Source organism: Eumetopias jubatus, unplaced genomic scaffold (assembly GCF_037043125.1).
Source record: "Eumetopias jubatus isolate StellerSeaLion01/CBP00866 unplaced genomic scaffold, mEumJub1_p1.0 scaffold_4, whole genome shotgun sequence".
Taxonomy (NCBI): domain Eukaryota; kingdom Metazoa; phylum Chordata; class Mammalia; order Carnivora; family Otariidae; genus Eumetopias; species Eumetopias jubatus.
The window spans coordinates 71,851,541-71,875,477 of NW_028274810.1; the positions used below are offsets into that span (position 1 = coordinate 71,851,541).

The following is a 23,937-nucleotide window of genomic DNA, read 5'->3' on the forward strand; positions in this document are numbered from 1 at the left end:
ATCCAGCTCTACTAGATACCAGCAAGTTGCCCTTCAAAGTGGTCATATTAGTCTATATTCCCACCAGTAGTATGAATTAGAGTTCTGATTTCTCCCTGTCCTCAGGGTTCTCAAACCTAAATTTTCATTAATTTCATTAATGAAATCATTTCATTAATATGATGGGTGTGAAACGCTACCTCGTTTTTGGTTTAATTTTGCATTTCCTTGGTTACTTGTGAATTTGAGGACTTTTTTTTTTCTAGGTATATTGGCCATTTTCCTTTTCAGTGAATTTCTTATTCATATCCTATGCTCATTTTGTGTTTGGGTTGTCTTTTTCTTACTTACATATATAGTCTGTATATTCTGTTTACTAATCCTTTGCTAGTTTGTCACTGTTCTTTCCCTTGGTTATAGTATCTTCTAGCATATAGAAGTCTTAACTTTTTTTGTCATTAACTAGATCAGTCTTTTCTTTTATCGTTGGTGCTTTTGTATCTTACTTTTAAATGACATAGACTTCTGCCCTCTAAAGGTTTACAATTTTGCTTTTCATATTTGGATCTTTAAACCGGTATTTATGTTTATATATGATATGAGGTAAATATCTAAGTTTATCTTTTTTCCAAATGATTAGGTGGTTATTCCAGCTATTTATTGAATAATCTTTTACTTCTTGATTTATACCAAGTTCCACGTATGCCTGAGACTATTTCTAAGCCTTCTGCTCTCTTCCACTGGCCTCATTGTCTTCCTTCACCAATGTCCTATTTTAATTACTGTAGCTTTATAGAAATTTTGTCTAGTAGGATGATTCCCCTCTACCTCTCATTATTATTATTTATCTTTAAAGTCATCTTAACTATTTCTTCCCATTTGACATATGAATCTTAGTATTAGCCATGAAAAATCTTTCTTGGTATTTGACTGGAATTACAGTGATTTTCAGATTAATTTGAGAGAGCTGGCATTTTATAATACTGAGTCTTTCTATTCCTTAAGCATGATATATCTCTATTAAGGCTTTTTTTTCGTTTTTAAATAAGGTTTAAAGTTTTTCTATAAAAAATGTCTTATACATCCTATGTTGAACTTATTAGTAGATACTTTTTTTTTAAGATTTTATTTATTTGAGAGAGAGTGAGAGAGAGCACGAGCAGGGGTGGAGGGGAAGAGGGAGACGCGGACTCCCGGCAGAGCAGGGAGCCTGACGTGGGGCTCTATCCCAGGACTCTGGGATCATGACCTGAGCCAAAGGCAGACCTTGACCGACTGAGCCACCAGGCGCCCCAGTAGATACTTTCTAATTTTGTTATGCAAATGGTATTTTTTTTAAGGCCCACACATTATATTTGATTGTGTCTTTTCAGTCTTTTACTCTAGAACAGCCTCCCTTCCACCCACTTTTTTTCCTTGTGCAATTGACTTACCAAAGAAAACAGGTTATTTGTCCTGTAGAATCTCCCATATCTCTGGTATGTCTCACTGCTCTCTACTGAGGTCATTTAACTTGTTTCTCTTTCCCAGTATTTTCTTAAAAACTGTAATTTGGATCTAAATGTTGATAAGATTCAATTTCAACTTTTTTTTACAATATTTCATATGTGTACTTCATATTGCATTGTATCCAGATCTAAAATCAGATATTTTAAAAAGCCCTGTTTCTTATGTACAGTTTTTTGCATGTCAGTCATACCTCAACAAAGGGGCTTAAAAAAAAAAAAAAGCCCTGGTTTCTTTTTATGGAGAATGATGTTTATAGGCTGCAGTCTGGGCTCTAGGAGAAATAGAAGCTTTTAAATTTTAATGTAATTGATTTTTTTTTCAGTCTTTTCCTTAATGGTTTTTTATTTCTTTGCCTAGCTTTAGAAATTCTTATGTTTATGAGGTCTTGAAGGTATTTTCTTTAAAGTTTTAGTTTTGCTTTCCATATTTTGGCTCTAATTCACTTAGAATCTCTTCATTTACTTCAGGCTTTTAAAATATATCTCAGTGAAGTTTTATAATTTTCTTCATAAAAATCTTATGTTTTGTCAAATTTATTCCCAGATTGTGTTTTCACATTCTCTCTTTTTATTAGTATGTGTGTTGTAGATGTACATAACGTATACAGCTTAAAGAATCAAATAGTTCTATGAGACTGAGTGAAAGACAAACGTCTCCTGCACTATCCTTCCTCATTCATTTTTTTTTCTAGAATGTTACCTCATTTACTCCTTTATTCAGCAAAAATACTCATAAATGATTTTTGCTCTTCAGAGACACCTGCTCTCAGCTCTTTTCTTTTTCCTTCTGGTAATGTCCTCAGTATTTCTAAACAACATATTTATACTACTATTTTTTTATTTTTAGTTTTAAATAATCTGTTGAATTTCTACTATGAGAGAGAAGGATTTGGTTCACTTACCACCCCATCTGCCCTTCTCCAAGTACAGATGCAACCTCCCCTTTTTTTTAAAGATTTTATTTAGGGGCGCCTGAGAGACACTGTGTCTCTCTCTGTAAAATAAATAAACAAAATCTTTAAAAAATAAAAAATAAAAGATTTTATTTGTCAGAGAGAGAGCACAAGCAGAGGGAGAAGCAGGCAGAGGGAGAAGCAGGCTCCCCACTGAGCAAGGAGCCCGATGCGGAACTCGATCCCAGGACCCCAGGATCCCGGGATCATGACCTGGGCCGAGGGTAGACAGACACCCAACCAACTGAGCCACCCAGGCGTCCCCAACCTCCCCCTTCCTTAATCTTCCAAATATAGTTATGTCCTAATTTTGTATTAAATCATTAGGGCTTATTTATAGCTTAGCCATATAATGTACTAGTATTATACTTCCTTTTTTAAAAATCAACTTTATTGAGTTATGATTTATATATGATAAAATACACCCAATTTAAATGTACAGTTTGGGGCGCCTGGGTGGCTCAGTTGGTTAAGCGACTGCCTTCGGCTCAGGTCATGATCCTGGAGTCCCGGGATCGAGTCCCGCATCGGGCTCCCTGCTCAGCAGGGAGTCTGCTTCTCCCTCTGACCCTCTTCCCTCTCGTGCTTTCTATCTCTCATTCTCTCTCTCTCTCAAATAAATAAATAAAATCTTTAAAAAAAAAATGTACAGTTTGGTAATTTTTAAAAATTAGGTTTATTGGGATGCCTGGGTGGCTCAGTTGGTTAAGTGTCTACCTTCAGCTCAGGTCATGATCCCAGGGTCCTGGGATTGAGTCCCACATTGTGCTCCCTGCTCAGCGGGTAGCCTGCTTTTCCCTCTGCCTCTTCCCCTCCCCCTGCTTCTGCTCTCTTTCTCTCTCTCTCTCAAATAAATAAAATCCTTAAAAAAAATAAAAAATTAGGTTTATTGAGGTATAAGTTACATAGAGTAAAATTCACCTTTTTCAGTGTACTGAGTTTTGACAAATGTATTGTGGTGATATAACTATCACCTCAATCAAATAAAGAACAATTCTATCCTCCCCTACAAGTTTCTACTTCCTTTTTGCACAATGTTTTGTGTTCTTAGAGGTATCAGTTGCCATACTTTCAAAGTTGCTTGGTTTTCCATGTTTCCATCACTAACTTGTCCTCAGACTTTTTTTTTCATACTCAGACTTTCTAAAAGGAACATAAATGTATTAGTATATTTAAACATATCAGGTTCTGTCAAGTTTTTTCCCTTTGAGACAACCCTTCTAGGAGCTGTCCATTCTCTCTTCAAATCCCTACTGGTTGCTCTCTAGGCCTGCTGCAGAGCTGTCATCCTCGGACTTCTCTTTACCATCATTCTGGGAATTCACTTCTCTCTCCTGTGTTGGATACCCTGGTTCCTAGATCCCATGTTTTCTTCTTTGATTTACTCCCTCATTTTAAAGGAACCCAACCTTTATTGGCTTCTTAAAGAGAGAGCATGGAAGGTAAATATTTTGAAAACTTGCATGTTTGAAATGTTTTATTCCAGGGCGCCTGGGTGGTTCAGTCGGTTTAGCATCTGATTCTTGATTTTGGCCCAGGTCATGATCTCAGGGTTGTGAGGTAGAGCCCATCATCGGGCTCTGCGCTGGGCATGGAGCCTGCTTAAGATTCTCTCTCTGCCCCTTCCTCTGCCCCCCTAAAAAAAAAGTTTTATTCCATCCTTATTCTTTTTCCTTTTTTTTTTTAAGATTTTATTTATTTATTTGAGAGAGAGCGCAAGAGATAGAGCAGGAGCCAGGGGCGGGGGGTGGGGGTGGAGAGGGGGAGAGGGAGAGAGACAAGCAGACTCCCCACTGAGCAGGGAGCCTGACAGAGAGCTGGAACCTGGGACCCTGGGATCATGACCTGAGCCGAAGGCAGACACTTAACCAACTGAGCCACTCAGGCACCCCTCTTGAATGATAACTTACCTTTGTATAGAATTCTAGGTTAGAAATAATAATCCTTCAGAATTTTTTCTTCCAAGCCCAAATTGAGACAGACAAACTTCCTTGATGATTCCTTGTGCTATAGGTAGATTTTTTTTTTCTCTAAAGTTTACGCTTTCACTGAATTCCCATATATGCAGGGTCTCAGTTCAAACTCCCTGCTTTATATCAGCATCAGGCTATATCTTTTGGCCCAGTGTAGCCCTTAAAAACCCCAGTTAAGGTAGCCAAGGTTTCTGTTCAGTTTTCACTTCCTTCTACAGTTCTAGCACTTGGTATTTTCCCTTTCTTTCTTGTAAATTTTAATACATTATTTGGAATAATTTTTTGTTAGGTCTTGTCCAAAATTTTTAGGGTTTGTAACAGAATTTTTGGATTCTTAATATACCAGTTTTCCAATGCCAGAAGCCTCCATGCTAAACACTTGATGTGCATTATTTCATTTAATTCAAGGTAGATACTGTCTTTATCCCCATCTTACAAATGAGAAAAGTAGGGCTCAAAGAGCTTGAGTAACTTGCCTAAAGTTCAGGTGGAAAGAAAACTACGCATTGGGTACCATAGTCTCAGTAAATGCATTAAGTAATCAGGGATTAATAGAATAATGTCTGCTAGGTGTGACCAAATGGCACATGTCTCAGTGGAAATTGAATTGTTATTTGAGAGTGCAGTGGTGGAGTGGGTTAAGGATACAGTAAAGCAGAGTTAGAAGAGTACTGTGTGCCCTCTAGAAAAGAATCTGCAAGCACTGCTTGGATCTGCTTATTGAAGAAGGACCACTTCATGAACGTCACTTTCTCATTGAGTCTTGTAGGAAGAGAGTAGGAGTCTGTGATGGTGCGGCAATGTGTAGGGATAGACATTCCTAGTGTGAAAAGGATAGAATAGCTCCAAGAAAAGCATGAAAATGTTGGTAGATCCTATACTTTAACAGTTGTAGAATTACTACGAAGCTGAGATATAAGGGAATATTTTTAGTTTCTAATTGTGTAATCTGATGGCCTCACTCAGTATAAGCCTATACCTTTAAAACTTGTACCCAGGTCTATATTTATTTGAAATGTACTAAAAAAAGAAAACATATCAATTAAATAACGTAATTGGTAGTCTTTTTTACTCTCTGGGTGGCAGCCTGAATTATATACATTTAAGGTTTAATTTGATCTTTTTTTTTAGAAGTTGAACAATTGAGAGGGAAGGAGAATAGAAGGGCAGATGAAAAGTGAAATTGAGAAGCAACAGAGACCTGCTTTAGAATAACAGCTGATTATTCACACAAGATCTCAATCTGTCACCAATTGAGCACTTCTGAGGATACTTAGATTTGCTAAAGCTTTATAAATGAGTACATTTTAAAAATTAATTTACTTCAGAACCTTAGTTTCTGTTCTTAGAGACTACCCTAAAGTAGGGAGTTAATTTATTAGCTGATTATGAGGGTGTAAATTTGTTTTCTTTGGAGTTACCCAGAATGTTTGCTCTGAAGATCGCAAAGGAGGTATTTCATATTTACTGTGGATTTCTAATCCCCACAACCACCTTGAAAGGTAGATTTCTACCTTGTGGATATCTAATCCCCATAGCCATCTTGAAAGGTAGATGGTATTCTGTTTTACAGTTGAGAAAATCAATACTCAGTTTAAATAATAATCTCCCCCAAATCCCACACCTGGGTGGGTGCTGAGCCAGACTAGAACCCAGCCCTGGGTTTTGAGATACATTTGTGCATCTCACATACACCTGCTTTTTTCACTCATATTGTATCCAAAAGACAAGTATCAGTTGTCCTTATAATCTACTCTAACTCTAGACCCTTGCCTTCAGAATAGGTTTAGTTGGTCTGGAATTTTCAAGATTACTTTTTCCTTTTTAAGTCTGTGGGATCCATGTATGTAGAATTTTTGTGTACATTAGATAATTGCATGTAAATATAGAACTCTTTTAAAGTATGCAATTCAGTGGTTCTTAGTACGTATAAAACTCTTAATTAAGGGGCGCCTGGGTGGCTCAGTCGGTTAAGCGTCTGCCTTCGGCTCAGGTCATGATCCCAGTGCCCTGGGATCGAGTCCCGCATCAGGCTCCTTGCTCAGCAGGGAGCCTGCTTCTCCCTCTGCCTGCAGCTCCCCCTGCTTGTACCCTTGCTCACTATCTCTCGCTCACTCTCTCTCGCCCACGCTCTCTGTAACAAATAAATAAATAAAATCTTTAAAAAAAAACTCTTAAGTGTTTTTGTGTAAAACATACTTAAAAATCAGCAAATCACCACCAGGACTCAAGGAACTATGTAGTATTCTTGTGTCACAAGTGTGCAGCTTTGTTTATTGATATCTTTCTCTAAGTAGAGGAAGATGCAGTGTTGTAGGAAGCCTTTCGACCCCGTCTAGAGCCATATGAGCAAGAATTCTGGCTCTTCTAGAGCAAAAAGAGCTCTTCTTTTGGGGCAGTAAGTAAGGATGTGTGTGATCAGCACATGAAGCAAAACTAACTCCTTGGACATTGAGCCTGACCTACATTAGATGCTTCTCTGATTGTCTGAGGTAATCAGCCATTGGTGCCATTTTTGTGCTTCAGAAACAATGTGATTATTCCTTAGATAAGTGTTTTGAGGACGAGGTAGTGAGTTGTATTTAGGAGACCTCAACAGACTAAATCTATAATAGAGTTCTATAGCCTTTGTTTAAAACACTTACCTTATATTGCAGGTCTCATGACTTCTCTTAATTTAGAGATTGCAGAGTTGACAGTTTTCTATTTAGACAGGAATCTTTCTTTAGCCTCAGGCAAGCCTCCTTTGCCCTCTGCCTCAGTTTCACAACCCAGAAAATAGGGATAATGATACCAACACACTAGTTAGAGGTTTCGTTATTTAAATTCTTTGATGTAGAAAAAGGACTATTGTTGTATGTCTTATGAAACAGCTAACATGTTACAACAAAGAACAAACTATGCCCATGAAATCCCCATCCTAGGGACAGCTTATTAGAAAGATTAAGCATATGTGCTATTTTTAGATGTTCAAAAAGCTAAGTACAAGTTATTTTCAGTTTAGTGTTTGATGTCTTTATCAAATTACAAATCTCTGTCATTCTTTCCTGGAACCTTTCATTTTGCCCGAGGATTTGTTTTTGGCAGATTTCTATCTGCTTGAAAAGAATGAGTACACTTTGGTTAAGGGAAAATCTGAGGACGTGGTTCCAACTTGCCTAAAGACTTTTAAGTGGCAACTTTTCTTCTTATGATTGCTTTGGTGGGCTGTGGTTTCCCAGGAAGGCCTCAGGATATCCCAATGATGCCTTTTTGGAGCCGGCTGGTGGAATAATGAAAAGTCCAGGAGTTATGGTGGAAACAAGTTAACAAGTTGAAGGAGGGAATTTTTTAACCTTCCCCCCCCCCCCCCAGGAAATCTCAGTAGAGCTTTTCTCTTGACTTTAATAACCTAGTATATATATCCACAGCTTTATGGAATGAGGGGCTATAAAGTAGGATGGAAAAGTGATAGCTAGGAATTATGATAGAACACCCAGGCTGTCATCACACTCTTTCTTTATCCTTGGGTGATAAGCAGCCATATGGCTTAAATTTTTGGAAGCTCTTGGAAGGGCCATCTGTCCTGCTCTGAATCATAAGGTAACAAAGACTACAGCCTGACTAGGGGAATGGACCTATACTATTGGTGGGAAGTCAGTAAGCATCCTGTCATGACCAGGGAGTTCATTTGAAGCAGCTTATAGCTACCCAACCTTTTTTCAGCTCTTAATTTAGACATCATCTGCTCCAATTAGCTTTTGTTGGCTTTCTAAGACTAGATTAGGTTTCAGTTTTCTGTACTTGCACAGAGGATTAAAATTATCTGTTACGGGGCACCTGGGTGGCTCAGTGGTTAAGCGTCTGCCTTCAGCTCAGGTCATGATCCCAGGGTCCTGGGATCGAGCACCTCATCGGGCTCCCTGCTCAGCGGGAAGCCTGCTTCTCCCTCTCCCACTCCCCCTGCTTGTGTTCCCTCTCTCGCTGTGTCTCTCTCTGTCAAATAAATAAATAAAATCTTAAAAAAAAATTATCTGTTACATTATCATCTCCCTGCAGTAGACTGTGGGATAGGAACTATTTCTGGGTACTCAATATGTATGTATTGAATGAATGACAGATGGAGGCAAGCTCTTTGTAAACATTTGGAACGTGCTCCTTACTCCTTTAATATAGACACAGATGCCTAAGGTTGAGTTTCAGTGATTGTAGACCAGAGGGATCACGGCATTGGCTGCTTGGTGTTCGTTTTATTTGTATCTGTAAGTTTCCATCAAGCCTTAAGTTTACCGACATGACTATCCCAGAGGGAGGATAGTTTTATCTTATCTTATCAAAGAGGTGGAGTGGCATAGTGAAAAGAATGCAGGCTTTCAAGAATATGGGTAGACCTGGATTCTAATTCTTGTCCATCACTCACTAGCACATGCCCTTAAAGAGGTTACAAGTCCCTTCCAAGCTTGCATTTAATTCATCTGTAAAATAGTCATATTTGTCATTTATTCACCTGCTATTTGCTGAAAATATAGGGGTAAACCAGATAAACAAGATCCCTATCCTCTTAGAGCTACTCCATAAGAAGAGATCTATAATAAACAAGAAAACAGTTTTAGGTGATAACAGGTGCTAAGAAGAAAAATAAAGCAGGGGGCACCTGGGTGGCTCAGTCGTTAAGTGTCTGCCTTCGGCTCAGGTCATGATCCCAGATCCCTGGGATCGAGCCCCGCATCGGGCTCCCTGCTTGGCGGGAGGCCTGCTTCTCCTTCTCCCATTCCCCCTGCTTGTGTTCCCTCTCTCGCTGTGTCTCTCTCTGTCAAATGAATAAAATCTTTAAAAAAAAAAAAGAAAAAGAGCAGGATAAGGAGATAAAGAGTGGCAGAGGAAGAAGAGCTCTCTCAGATAGGAAATAACATTTGAGAAGAAAACCTAATGATAAGGGTAGTGAGCCTTGGGAAGATCTTTCCTTGCAGAGAGAATAGCAAGTGCAAAGGCCCTAAGTTAGGAATGAATTTAACCTCTGTAGAAGCTTAAGAAGACCAGTATGACTAGAGCATAGTAGTTAAGTAGAAGAATGGGAGTATGGAAGGCCTGAGAGTTATGTGAGGATCAGATCATAAAGGATCTTATAGTCATAGTAAGGATTTAGAGTTTACATTTTGTTCTATGTTGGGAAATCTTTTGTGGGTTTTGAGCAACATCATCTGCCTTATGCTTTTATTTTTTTATTTTTTTAAGATTTTATTTATTTATTTGACAGAGAGAGGGGACACAAGCAGGGGGAGTGGGAGAGGGAGAAGCAGGCTTCCTGTGGAGCAGGGAGCCTGATGCAGGGCTTGATCCCAGGACCCCGGGACCATGACCCAAGCCGAAGGCAGACGCTTAACCATCTGAGCCACCCAGGCGCCCCTGCTTTATGCTTTTAAAAGATCTCTCCGGCTGCTGTATGGAAAATAAAACTGTAGTATAACAGGAATGAATCAGACAGATCAGTAGTAAGGAGACAGTTGCAATAGTCCAGATGAAAGATAATGCTAAGACTAGAGCAATAATGGTAGAAGTAGTTGCATTGAAGACATATTTTGAAGGTATAATTGACAGGACTTTTTATGGATTGGGCATACAGAATGAGGAAGAGAGAGAAATCAAACAGTAGCTTCTATTTTTTTACTTGAACAACTGGAGTGATAGTGATAGCATTTACTGCATGTGGGAGACTGGAAGAAGAGCAAGTTGGGAATCAAGATAATTTTTGGATGTTAAATTTGTAACACTGGGTATTAGATTTCCAAGTTGAGATATCAAATAGGCAGTTGGTTTTACAATCCAGAATCTCAAAGGAGAGGTCAAAGCTGGAGATACAAGTCTGGAGATCATCAACAAAGTGAAATCATCTAGGGAGTGTGGGTAACAAAAGAGAAGAGGGCCTAAGACTGAGCCTGGTATTTAGAGACCAAGAAGCAGAGGAGAAGAAAACGAAGGTGATCAGGAAGGTATAACTACTCAAGTAGAAAGATCAGTAAATTAAAGTATCATGGAAGCTGTGTGAGGAAAGTGAATCAAGGACAGAGTAAGTGATCAGTTGTGCCCGATACTACTATGAAAATTTGAGTAAGATGAGAACTAAGAATTTATCATTGGATTTGGCAAGATAGGTTCATTCATGACTTAAACCCTTGCTGGAGTAGCAGGGACAAAAGCCCTATTAGTCAGAAAATGGGAGATGTTGGGGGGCCTGGCTGGCTTACCTGGTTGAGCATGGACTCTTGATATTGGGGTTGTGACTTCAAACCCCACGTTGGGTGTAGACATTACTTAAAAAAAAATTAAAGGGGCGCCTGGGTGGCTCAGTTGTTGAGCGTCTGCCTTCGGCTCAGGTCATGATCCTGGAGTCCTGGGATTGAGCCCCGCCTCGGGCTCCCTGCTCCGCGGGAGACCTGCTTCTCCCTCTCCCACTCCCCCTGCTTGTGTTCCCCTCTCTCCCTGTGTCTCTCCCTGTCAAATAAAGAAATAAAATCTTTTTAAAAAAATTAAAAAAGAAAAGAAAATGGGAGATGGTAAGACAGCTGTTTTGAGGAATTTCAACATGAAGGGAATAGAAAAATAGGACAGTATGAAATGTTCCATACCTACAAAAGAACATATGTGATATAAACAAATGTCCCCTTGCCCAACTTATAAAAATAAGATATTCTTTTTTTTCAAGATGGGATAGACTTTAGTATATGTGTATGCTGATGGAAATGATCTAGGAAGGGAAGAAATTGATGACAGAGAAAAGAAAGCATTTAGTTATGCAACTCAACAGCTGTATTTTTACTGCCTACAAGGTACTGGTCACTGTGCTAGGCGCTTAGGATGAACAGTGAGTAAAACAAAGTCCCTGCCCTCATGAAGTTTACTGAGTAGATGAGGGGGCATGTGATCCAGTGTGCAAGTGATAGGTTTGCCTTCTATTAGAAAAAGGACAATCCATTCTTACAGGCAGATTATGTTACATGTAATGCCTGTAGGTTTGGTTAATTTTGTGTCACTAAGATGTTTGCTGCTTCTGACTATTTCTGTTTTCTTATTGAAATAAGTGAAGCCACCAACTAAGAGTTAGGAAGGGAGAGGAGTGTTGAAGTTTTAAGGAAGGATAAGAAGATACGAAATCATCTCAGAAAATGTGAGAAAACTTGGGGCGCCTGGGTAGCTCAGTCGGTCAAGCGTCTGCCTTCAGCTCAGGTCATGATCCCAGGGGCCTGGGATCGAGCCCCACATCAGGCTCCCTCCTCTGCGGGAAACCTGCTTCTCCCTCTCCCACTCCCCCTGCTTGTGTTCCCTCTCTCACTGTCTCTCTCTCTGTGTCAAATAAATAAATAAAATCTTTAAAACAAAAATGTGAGGAAAGTTTCCCTAAGAAATTTCCTAAGAATTTTGAAGGCATTACTCATTGTCTTGAGCTTCCAGTGTGGTTGAGAAGTTCTAAGTGTTTGCAATTGCTAATCTTTTAAATATGGCCAACTTTTTCTGTCGAAATTTGTAGGATCTTCTTTTTGTACCAAGTGTTTTGAAATTTCATGATGACATCCTTGTGAATCTGTTTCATCCATGTGAGCCCTTTACTCAGTTAACCCTTTCAATTTGGATATTCTTGTCCTTCAGTTTAGGAGAATTTAAAAAAAACATTTTGTTGATGATTCCTTTTTTTTTTTAAGATTTTATTTATTTATTTGACAGAGAGAGAGACAGTGAGAGAGGGAACACAAGCAGGGGGAGTGGGAGAGGGAGAAGCAGGCTTCCCATGGAGCAGGAAGCTTGATGCAGGGCTTGATCCTGAGCCAAAGGCAGATGCTTAACAACTGAGCCACCCAGGCGCCCCTTGATGATTCTTTCTTATCTGTTTTTTCTAATTCTTTTTTTTCCTGGAAACTGATTATCCTAATAATGGATTTCTTAGACTGGTTCTTTAATTTTCTTATCTTTTCTTTCATTTTTTTCAATATCTTTATCTTTTTTCTCAAGTTTTGTATATGGATGGGGCATGTCAACTGTGAACTTCACTGTAGGGTGATACGGTGATGTGATTGGGCTCTTTTTTGGTGAATCTCTTGTGTCTGTATCTTTAGGGTTTTTTCTCTTGGATTACTCAGATTCCCTAGAGAAAACTAGTCTCCTGCCTGCAAGGTAAAGACCTAGCTGCTAGCATTCTAGGAAATGAGTTGGGGTCAGGGCTGGGGAGGATGTCTCAGAATCCTCTTTTTAAGCCCCCTCTTTTCAGTAAGATGCATCCCCTCTTTTTATCCCAACTGTGACTGTGCTTCCCTAATCTAGATATCCTCTGTTTTACTCTCTTCCATCCTCTGGAGCTGTGTAGTGGTTGGGTTGCACAGAGTGGAAAACAGATCTTTCACCCAGCATTCTTTCTTTTAACTCCTCCCTCCCCAGTTTTTATCCATATCAGCTCCTCAGCCTTTTGGAGAATCTGGTGTAAGGTGAGTTGGCTCTCAGTTTTCCTGTAACTAACAATCATCTTTTCAATATTGTCTCCTCTCCCATTCCTCTTATTTTTGTGGGTTTATGACCATTCAAAAAATCCTTTTACTGTTATTTCAGTGATGTTTTGAGAAGGGGAAATATAATTGTGCATCTTCAATCTACTGTCTTTACTTAAAATTTTTATAATCTCTAAGAAGAAGAAAGGGTGACAAGAAGTTCCAAAGCTGACTACAACAAGGAGGAGTAGGTGATTTTGTCTACTGTCATGCACTTCAAATGAGTAAAGGTCATGGAGTGAGAGAAATGGCCTGGAAATGATAATGAAGGACAGGAAATCCACCTAGTCTACCTTCTGGGCCCTTTGATTGGAAAACAGTGTGAAGGATAGAGAAAATGTCCTAAACAGTTTCTCTGGTGCTGTTAAAATCAAGATTGAGGGGCACCTGGGTGACTCAGTCAGTTAAGCATCTGCCTTGGGCTCATGATCTCGGGGTCCTGGGATCAGCCAGTGTTGGGCTCCCTGCTCGGGGGTGGGGGGGGGGAGTCTGCTTGTCCCTCTCCCCCTCCCCCCGCTCATGCACATGCTCTCTCTCAAATAAGTAAAGTCTTTTTTAAAAATTCAAGATCGATGGACTCTTAGAACCTTAGAATTAGAAAATATTTATGAAGACATCTATTCTAATCTTTTCCCCTCCACAAGAATCTATTCTTAAGTATTTCCCATGAAGATTATATTAAGCTATGTTTGAGAATTTCCAGTGGTGATTTCTCATAAGGTTTTAGTAGAAATTTTTTTGAACTCATCAGTGCTCTTCTAAAAATTTCTACTTTTTTTTAGAAAGGATTTTTAATTTTTAAAAAAATTTTTTTAACTTTTTTTTAAGATTATTTATTTATTTGTGTGAGAGAGAGAGAGCACAAGCAGGGGAGCACAGGCAGAGAGAGAAGCAGGCTCCCTGCTGAGCAAGGAGCCTGATGCAGGACTCGATCCCAGAACCCTGGGATCATGACCTGAGCCGAAGGCAGACACTCACCTGACTGAGCCACCCAGGCGCCCTAAAATTTCTACTTTTAAATTATATTCTGTCCTTGAGCAATCAGAACACATTATCTTCCTCTTCCTATGGCAGCCTTTCCATTATCAGGTACCCAGGTTCTCTTCTCCTGTCTAAGGATCCCTAGTTCCCTTGATGTTCAGACCCTTCAGCATCCTTGTGACTTTTCTGATCTCTCTGATACGTCATTTTCTCTTTCAAATTGTGATGTACAGAGATGTGATTTGAATAGTGCAAGTCACAGTGGCATTATTACATTCTATGGTCTAGAAGCTATCATTAGAAGAGATTTATTAATTTCAATAAAAGCAAACTATTGTCATATGGTACTTTATAATTTTCAAGTATCACATATAACTTATTTTGAAATACAACCTAGTTTTTCATAAACTATTTGTTTTTTTTATTTTTAATTGTTTTTTTATTTAAATTCAATTAATTAACATATAATGTATTATTAGTTTCAGAGGTAGAGTTCAGTGATTAATCAGTCTTATACAATACCCAGTACTCATTACATCACAAGCCCTCCTTCATGTCCAGCTCCCGGTTACCCCGTCCCCCCAACCCCATCCCCTCTAGCCACCCTCAGTTTGTTTCCTATCATTAAGAGTCTCTTATAGGGTGCCTGGGTGGCTCATTTGGTTAAGCGACTGCCTTTGGCCCAGGTCATGATCCTGGAGTCCCGGGATCAAGTCCCACGTCGGGCTCCCTGCTCAGCAGGGAGTCTGCTTCTCCCTCTGACCCTCCCCCCTCTCATGCTCTCTCTATCTCATTCTCTATCTCAAATAAATAAATAAATAAAATATTTTTTTTAAAAAAGTCTTTTATAGTTTGTCTGCCTCTCTGACTTCATCCTGCTTTATGATCCTATTTTGTATCATAAATTCCACATATGAGTGAGATCATATGATAATTCTATTTCTCTGATTGACTTATTTCACTTAGCATAATACACATATTCAGATCATTGCAAATGGCAAGATTTCATATTTTTTGATGGCTGATTAGTATTGTGTGTGTATATATGCCACATCATTATCCATTCATCTGTTGATGGACATCTGGGCTCTTTCCATGGTTTGGCTATTGTGGACATTGTTGCTGTAAACATTGGGGTGCAGGTGCCCCTTCAGATCACTACATTTGTATCTTTGGGGTAAATACCTAGTAGTGCAATTGCTGGGTCATAGGCTAACTCTATTTTCAACTTGTTGAGGAACCTCCATACTGTTCCCACAGTGGCTGTACCAGCTTGCATTCCCACCAGCAATGTAAGAGCGTCCTCTTCTCTTTGCGTATGATTTGGTTTTAAATAGTAAGATGTCTAACCAAATTTAAATGTGACATGAAGGGCGCCTGCGTGGCTCAGTTGGTTAAGCGACTGCCTTCAGCTCAGGTCATGATCCTGGAGTTCCAGGATCAAGTACCGCATTGGGCTCCCTGCCCAGCAGGGAGTCTGCTTCTCCCTCTGACCCTCCCTCCTCTCATGTGCTCTCTCTCTCTCATTCTCTCTCTCAAATAAATAAATAAAATCTTAAAAAAACAAATAAAAAATAAAAATAAATGTGACATGAATACATTTAAAGAGGTCCTATATTTACAGCATAGGGAATATAGTCATTGATACTATAGTAACATTTATGGTGACAGATGGTAGCTACACTTCTGGTGAGCATAGCATAGTGTATAAATTTGTTGAATCGCTATGTTGTACACCTGAAACTAATGTATTAGGGTGTAGTGTGTGTGTGTGTGTGTGTGTGTGTGTGTGCGTGTGTGTGTTTTAGAAGGCAATGTGATAGCAAAGGGGCAGATCACATAATATTTCTGAGTTTCTGTTTTCTTGTCTATAAAACAGGTTTAACTATATTGATATTACAGAATTATGTGAGATCGAAATAAAGTGTGTGCAAGAGCTTGTAAATATTAAATGATGTCCAGTGTTTTGCCATCAACTTAAAGATAGTATAGTCTTAGAGAACCAGTTGAGTTGATGGTAGCAGGTAGAGTGTAACCATTGGTTCCAAACTGGAATCTTTATGGATTGGAACCCTAAAAGTTTGTGATTACTTAGGCTTTTGCTGAAGAGGTATTCAGAGACACATCCTTTAATGAATGAGCTTGGATAGTAACACTCTCTTTAACCAGAATGGTAAGCCGGTTCTGTATTTTTGTGCCTAACTGACTTCTCTGATTAACTGAGAATTGCCATACATGCCACACATGGATTATTATTTTTGATAGAATTCAAGTTTAATTAAATGTGCTGAGCATCAAAATTATATATTTAAAATGATTTATTCTTTCATGATGATGCCCAAAGTAGATGAGAAACTTTAAGGTCACCACAGTTATTAATGCCTCTGAACCCAGAGCACAGCTCTAGATAAAGAATTAAAAATAACTTGGCCCTTGTAATCATAATATAATTTTATGCCATAAAGGAGTTCAGAGATGGTACAGTCCTCTCATCTTATAGATGACACTGAGGCCCAAAAAAAGGAGGGACCCTTTCAAAGTCACATGTAAAATTAATAAGAAAAGAAGACATACCTAATCTTAAGAGTTGCTTTTTGATATTTATGTATATATATTTCATAATTCAGGACAAAATTAGAATTCAAGTTACAGGCAGAAAATATGTAGTGTAATTGTTAAGAACATGTTTCATGGTCTTGAAGTGGGGCAATAATATTTTTATTCTGTGGAGTATTTGTGTCTAACTGAAGAAAAAGAATGAAATTATTTAAAATAGATTCAGAATAATAAATTCTTTCAAAGTGAAGGTTTGATTTGAGGGGGGAAAAAAAAGAAAAAACTTTGTTTTTTCTCTGTTAATGTCCGTGCATTTTAAAATTAAATTGCAGATATTTAAATCCTGGAAGAAAGACCAACACCTTATGTATTTTTGTAAACAACCTCTATGTCTTAAATGTCACAAAATGAGTCACATAAATAAATATTTTGCCCCCAAAAAAAATCTTGGGAGAGATGTGATTAGCATTTAATTCATTTAACAGTGTTAGAAATTAACAGATTCTCAGTTACTTCTTAGCTCAAGAAACGTGAGTAGAATTCCTCTATTTGTTCTTAACCTGAAGAGAACTTCTGTAGGAAGGTAAATGAACTATAAATATTAAACTATAAATGTTGAGTCCCCATTTTAAAATTATAAATCTAGCATATCCCCTCCAGCCATATCCTCCAGGACAGCTGCATCTGGTTTCTTTTCTTTCAGACTTTTCTGCCTTTTTCCTTGTTGGAGGCAGCTCGTTTATTCCCTACCTCATTGCTTTAGGAAGCTGCAGAGTTACCTTTTTGGCCCCTGTCCTAACTGAACAGTCATATTCTCTACAGAGAGGGCTTTCAGCGCTGTCAGAAAGTATGCTGTTCCTAAACATCTAAAATTGGATGTTTCCATCTTTGAGTCAATTTAAACAAGGAGAAGGAGGTAACAGGACAAGTGCTAACATTTACTGATGCTTGTTTGCCAGCACTAGGTTGAACTCAGGGGATTCAAAGATAAAAAAAAGCTCCTTACGAAGTTCAAAGTCTAGAAGGGAAAAAACCCATGTAATCCATGTTAGTAACTTAAGGTCTGCGATGGATCAGAAAAGACTTCATCTCTAGAGGAGATAATACATTGGCTCTGCCCTTTATAATAACTGCAGCAGGACCTGAAACTTGATGGATGACTGTGTGGTGGGGTGGGAAGAGAGAATGGGGAATGCATTTTTGGCAGTTTACTCCCGTAAGTTAACATTAACTATGTGGAAGGGGAATTGGGGCAGAGAAGGCTAAATTAGGTAGGTGGAGTCATATTTTAAAGACCTTTAATGTCATGCTAAGGAATTTAAACTCAGTCTTACAAAGCAGTAATATCCTAAATGGGGTGATCTCAAAGCCAGAGGGTGTGTAGGATGGAGTACTCTAGCAAGATATTAGAATCTTTAGTTCTTTTAATTTTACCTCTTCTTTTAAAAATGTCCATTTTGAGGGGCACCTGAGTGGCTCAGTCAGTTGGGCGCCTGCCTTCAGCTCAAGTCCTGATCTCAGGATCCTGGGATCGAGCCCTGCTTCGGGCTCCCTGCTCAGCAGGGAGTCTGCTTCTCTCTCTCCGCTGACCCTCCTCCCCACTTGTGCGTGCGCACGCTCTCTCTGTCTCAAATAAATAAAATCTTTAAAAATTAATTAATTAAAAATATAATTGGGGGGGTATCTGGGTGGCTCAGTTGGTTAAGCATCTACCTTCAGCCCAGGTCATGATCTTGGGGTCCTGGGATCGAGCCCCACATTGGGCTCCCCACTCAGTGGGGAATCTATTTGTCCCTCTCCCTCTGCCTCTCCTCCCCACTCATGCTCTCTCTCTTGCTCTTTCTCTCTCTCTCTCAAATAAATAAAATCTTTTTAATAAATAAATAAAAATATCAGTTTTTATATGTTATCTGGAGAGCATATTATATCACTTACCATAATTCAGGTATTTTTAAGTAAATTTTAAAAGTAAGTGGGAATAAGTGAATAAGTGTTCAATTTTTTCTTATGTTTGGAGAACACTATTTTAAGCAGGGAAGTGAAATAAGTAATGGGAATTGGAGTGTGGATTAGAATAGGGGAAAACTAGAGTGAGTGAGACCACCTAAGAGACTAGAAAAATATTTTGAGGCCTGAACTAAGGTAGTGCAATGGAGATAAAACAGGAGGACTTGGGGGCACTGGGTGGATCAGTTGGTTGGGCTCAGGTCATGATCTCATAGGTTGCAGGATTTTGGGCTCCCCTTTGGGCTTGAAAGATTCTCTCCCTCTGGCCCTCCCCTCATGCATGCTGTCTCTCTCTCTCTCTCTCTCATTTAAAATAAATAAATAAATCTTAAAAAATAAAAAAGAGGAGGGCTGAGTTGGTCATTCCTTCCTGCACCTAATGCCCCAGCCTCATTAAAAACAAAATGGCAGTTGGCCCTTTGCCATGTACTTTGGGAACTGCAGACTGGGAGTCTTTTAATCAAGCATGGTGAGGTCTCCATTGTAGTTAGACATTGGTGTTTATTACAGTACCAAACTACTCTTGAGGGTTGGATTGGGATTGGACCACATAGGAAATGTAAATTGTGACCATTCATAGTCGCACCAAGTAGCTGAATTCATTAATTCCATATGGGCAGGGGTGGGGTGCAGGGTGGTGATTTGGATCATAGCCATTGTTTGTGGAAGTGCTGGGTGGGTAAAAGCGTGGTTACCTTGCCCTGACTGTTTTTTTTCCAGGGGAGTAAGTGTTTTTCTTTCTCCGTGCCATAGGAAATTGTTTGCCAGATTGTGTTATTTATAACAATCTGTCATGGAGCGGCTGCCAGGAAAAGAAGAGAGGCTGTTCCCAGTAGCTCTTCCCACCTCCCACCATACCACTACCACCAACACACATAACATTCAGTTTTCTGATTTAACTTTTGTTTTTTTCTTCTAGTTTTACTCAGTGGTTTTGGCTTGATTGAAAATGTGCTTGTAATGACGGATTTCTGGGCTTTGCCATAGCTTTGTAATTGGGTTTTCTGAGTTTAATTTGTTTTCTTTAGCCAAAACTAACTGGCAGCAATTTGAATTTTGAATTCCTGGGTATCTTGATTTCTTCCCAAACACTTAACGTGCTGTCTTCACCTTCCCTTAAAAACTTTGTATGTTTCCAGTTTGTCAAAACTGCACACATTTGCTGCCCTTTAGAGCCATGCTTTTTGCCCTTGACATTGCCCTGGCTCCTCTAAAGGAACAGGCTTGGGATAAGGGATACCGAGGATATTAGAAGAGTGAGTAGGGAGGTCTGTGGAGATTCCAGTTGGTCTCTGCAAAAGAAGAGGCATTACTGTTGGTGTTCGGAAAGAACTAGTGCCCTGAAACACAAGGCAGCTGAGGATTGGTGTGTCCAGGGAACTTTCAAGTTAATTGCATTTCAGATATACAGTTGCTTCACAGTCCAAACAGTCTACGTCTATTCATGGCTCTGGTCACACGTGATCAGAAATACCTCTCGCTCTTAAACGGTTTTTCCACTTTTTCTCTCTGGGCTCCAGTTAGTAGAAGAATATTTGCATTTCTAGAATGGACTTTACATTGTTAGAATAAAAATCAAAACAATAGTCATTTACTTTCTGTTACAGCATTTATAAAAATGTAAAGAGAAATAGGTAGTAGTATGAAGATGTAAGATGTTAGACTTCTGTTTCTTATTCCAGGATTTCCAGCTTTGGAAACAAAGTACATTGATCAAACAGCAAAGACTTTCCTTTGGAAGTGGTGGAGTTGCAAAGAGGATGGGAATGTGTTTGGCCTCAGTGAGTCTTAGATGGTGCGTTTTCTGGGAATGGAGGCAGGAGAGGGCCTGCCGAATAGTACCTCCATCTATAACCCAGGCCCTGCCCCTTCTGACTGACGCCTTTCTTTTCACACTGAGAACAGATGGCAACCAGACATTGGGGGGAGGAGTCTATTTCTTGTGCTCCTTGGGGATTTTGCATTCAGCTTAGCAAAAAGTCATCTAAGAGCAAAGAGAAAAACAAGGCTGCAGCTATTCACAATTACGCAGGACTTCTTTGGCATTCACTATACTGACAGATTTATTTTTTGCAGATACTGAATGATAACAGCATTTATTTTCCAAGACAACATTGTTGCCACTTCAGAGGCATCTTCATCGGGGTCATTTTCTTCACTTTGGAGTACACTTGATAATTAAATTTATTGTAGAACAGTCAGCCTGTAAAAATCAGCCAGCTTATTAGAGAAAGGAGATTTTTTTTTTTCTCAGCAAACTGTCATTTTTATTATATTGAAATAGAGCAACTTCTGTACTGCTATAGGGACGTGTCTTTAATAATAGCCTGTGTTCCCAGCCTTTCTAAGCATTGTTGTAAGAAGGAGGATTCTGGGGCACCTGGGTGGCTCAGTCGTTAAGCATCTGCCTTCGGCTCAGGTCATGATCCCAGGGTCCTAGGATCGAGTCCCACATCGGGCTCACTGCTCAGTGGGGAGTCCGGTTCTCCCTCTCCCACTCTCCCTGCTTGTGTCCCCTGTCTCTCTGTGTCTCTCTCTGTCGAATTAATAAATAAAATCTTTAAAAAAAAAAAGAATTCTGTGTGCTATCTCTTCCTTAGCTTTCATGTACACAGGCTGATTTGTTAATGTTTTGGTGGTTCCTAGATGGTGAGCTTAAGAATTTTTTTCTTGGGCGCCTGGGTAGCTCAGTTGGTTAAGCGACTGCCTTCGGCTCAGGTCATGATCCTGGAGTTCCGGGATCGAGTCCCGCATCTGGCTCCCTGCTCGGCAGGGATTCTGCTTCTCCCTCTGACCCTCCCCCCTCTCATGTGCTCTCTCTCACTCTCTCTCTCAAATAAATAAATAAAATCTCTAAAAATAAAAATAAAAAAAATAGAGTGCTATTATCTCTTCCTTAACCCCACCTCATAATCCTTGACCTGCCCACTGTCTCCCCCCCCACAATCTTTTCTCTACTAAACAACTTCCCCTCTTTCAGCTGTTGTGTTTCTAGCTCTTTCTCCATCTTAATCATCTTCTTATTGATACTTTTTTAGTTTATCAAGGTTACTCTTAAAATATGATACTCCAGTTGATAGCTAGTACCAGTAGGATTGGTACTAGACAGACCAAAATTTAGAAGTATCTAAGATCTAAATTTAGGTGTTTTTGGTACCTAATACTGTAGACTAGAAACTCCCTTAAATGGGTCTTCAAACTAGCAAAGCTGTATTTTTTTAAACACTATTCACAAATAAAGATTATTTATGTATATGAATAGTCATTAAGGGTTGTTAAATCTTAGATATTTACCTAACTACTGTAAACTGGTTTCTTTGTCTGTAAAGTACAAATAAATAATAGTGCTTACCGCGTAAGGTTCTAAAGATTGGGAATGCATGCAAAGTGTTATCACAATTCCTGGCCAATAGTACACATTCAGTAAATGTTAATTACTATTATTAGTTATTATTGTAATTAATCTGAATTACTAGAAATGCAATCAGAATACCCACCACATGCCGTACGACCCAGCAATTGCACTACTGGGTATTTTCCCCAAAGATACAAATGTAGTGATCCGAAGGGGCACACGCACCCCAGTGTTTATAGCAGCAATGTCCACAATAGCCAAACTATGGAAAGAGCCTAGATGTCCATCAACAGATGAATGGATAAAGAAGATGTGGTATATATGTACAATGGAATATTATCCAGCCATCAAAAAAATGAACTCTTGCCATTTGCAAGGACATGGATGGAACTAGAGGGTATTATGCTAAGCAAAATAAGTCAATCAGAGAAAGACAAGTATCATATGATCTCACTGATATGAGGAATTTGAGAAACAAGACAGAGGATCATAGGGGAAGGGAGGGAAAAATGAAACAAGACGAAACCAGAGAGGGAGACAAACCGTAAGAGACTCTTAATCTCAAGTTGAGGGTTGCTTGAGTGGAGGGGGGTGGGAGGGATGGGGTGGCTGGGTGATGGACATTGGGGAGGCTATGTACTATGGTGAGTGCTGTGAATTGTGTAAGACTGAAGAAACACAGACTTGTACCACTGAAACAAATAATACATAATATGTTAATAAAAAAAATTTTTTTTTAAGAATACCACCACATGGGCGCCTGGGTGGCTCAGTTGGTTGGGCGACTGCCTTCAGCTCAGGTCATGATCCTGGAGTCCTGGGATCGAGTCCCGCATCGGGCTCCCCACTCAGCGGGGAGTCTGCTTCTCCCTCTGACCCTCTTCCCTCTCATGCTCTCTGTCTCTCATTCTCTCTCTCTCAAATAAATAACTAAAATCTTTAAAATAAAATTATCAACAAAATACCTTTAAAAAAAAAAAAGAATACCCACCACATGAAAACATCTCTTTTTACTTCCTTGATTTATTCATTCATTCATCAAATAGTTACTAAATGCCTATTACGTGCCATACACTGTGGTAGTTAGGTCTCATATTTCTTATCTATAAAAATGGGAACAAAATAATGTTAATAATAACAATCCCACTCCATGGTGTTGTTATAAGAATTAAATGAGTGCTTTTTACATTCTTGAGATTGTATAGTATTGTTTACTAATTAGATTGGTCTCCTGAGGGTTGGGCATTATATTCATCCTTTTATTTTCTAGTACTGTAGCAAAGTGACCGCTTTATAGGATTTTGTAACCATATGGAATCATCAGATTATGTGAAAATACTTTTCAAACTGTGAAGGGATGTATCAATTAAGATCATTAGTTCCACAGTCATGGAAATAGACAATGTGGTAGTTTTCAGACTCTGTTCCTTAGAGCCCAGGATTCGAGTGGTGCCTCAATTTGGGCAACAATAAGGCACACACAAGGGGAGGTAGATATTCCAGACCTCCCCCAGCAGTTTAGTTAGAACAACCCTATTTATTTTACTTATTCTGCTGCTATAAAAAAGGTTTGAAAGCAAGTGTCCAATTTGTGTGTGCTGCCAAGCCATTGTAAGTTTATCCTGTGATGATTTGTGTGATCCATTGTCTTTTGTGATATTGACTTTCCCCTTCTCCATTTGACAGACAGATGTACTAGTCCTGAGCTGTGATCTGATAACAGATGTTGCCTTACATGAAGTTGTGGACCTGTTCAGAGCTCATGATGCATCACTTGCCATGTTAATGAGAAGAGGCCAAGATGGCTTAGAACAAGTTCCAGGTCAAAAGGTGGGGAAAAAACCAGGTAAGGAGTTTGATTTATTTGTATGTTGGGTTTTTATAATAATAATAATTATTATTATTATTATTATTCATGCTTTCACTTAAGAAACATTTACTGAGAAGTGACTGCACTGCAGGCACTGTGCTAAGGGTTGATGGCATAAAGTCAAATAAGACACAGTCCCTGACTTGAAGAGACTAAGAGCTATTGATTAGACTCTATAAAGTCCAAGATGCTTTTGTATACAAAGAGGAGCACTCAGAACTATTTGCAATTTAAGATCAAAT

At 39.1% G+C, this 23,937-nt stretch overlaps 1 protein-coding gene across 2 annotated transcripts in view; it reads left to right on the forward strand.

The window, feature by feature from the left end:
* Nucleotides 1-23,937, forward strand: part of EIF2B3 (eukaryotic translation initiation factor 2B subunit gamma) — a 127,619-nt gene that overhangs the window by 16,783 nt on the left and 86,899 nt on the right. For both annotated transcript variants that reach the window (XM_028123486.2, XM_028123487.2), the window contains exon 4: nucleotides 23,512-23,671. In XM_028123486.2, coding sequence (XP_027979287.1) covers nucleotides 23,512-23,671 — 160 coding nt within the window. The remainder of the gene's footprint in view (nucleotides 1-23,511; nucleotides 23,672-23,937) is intronic.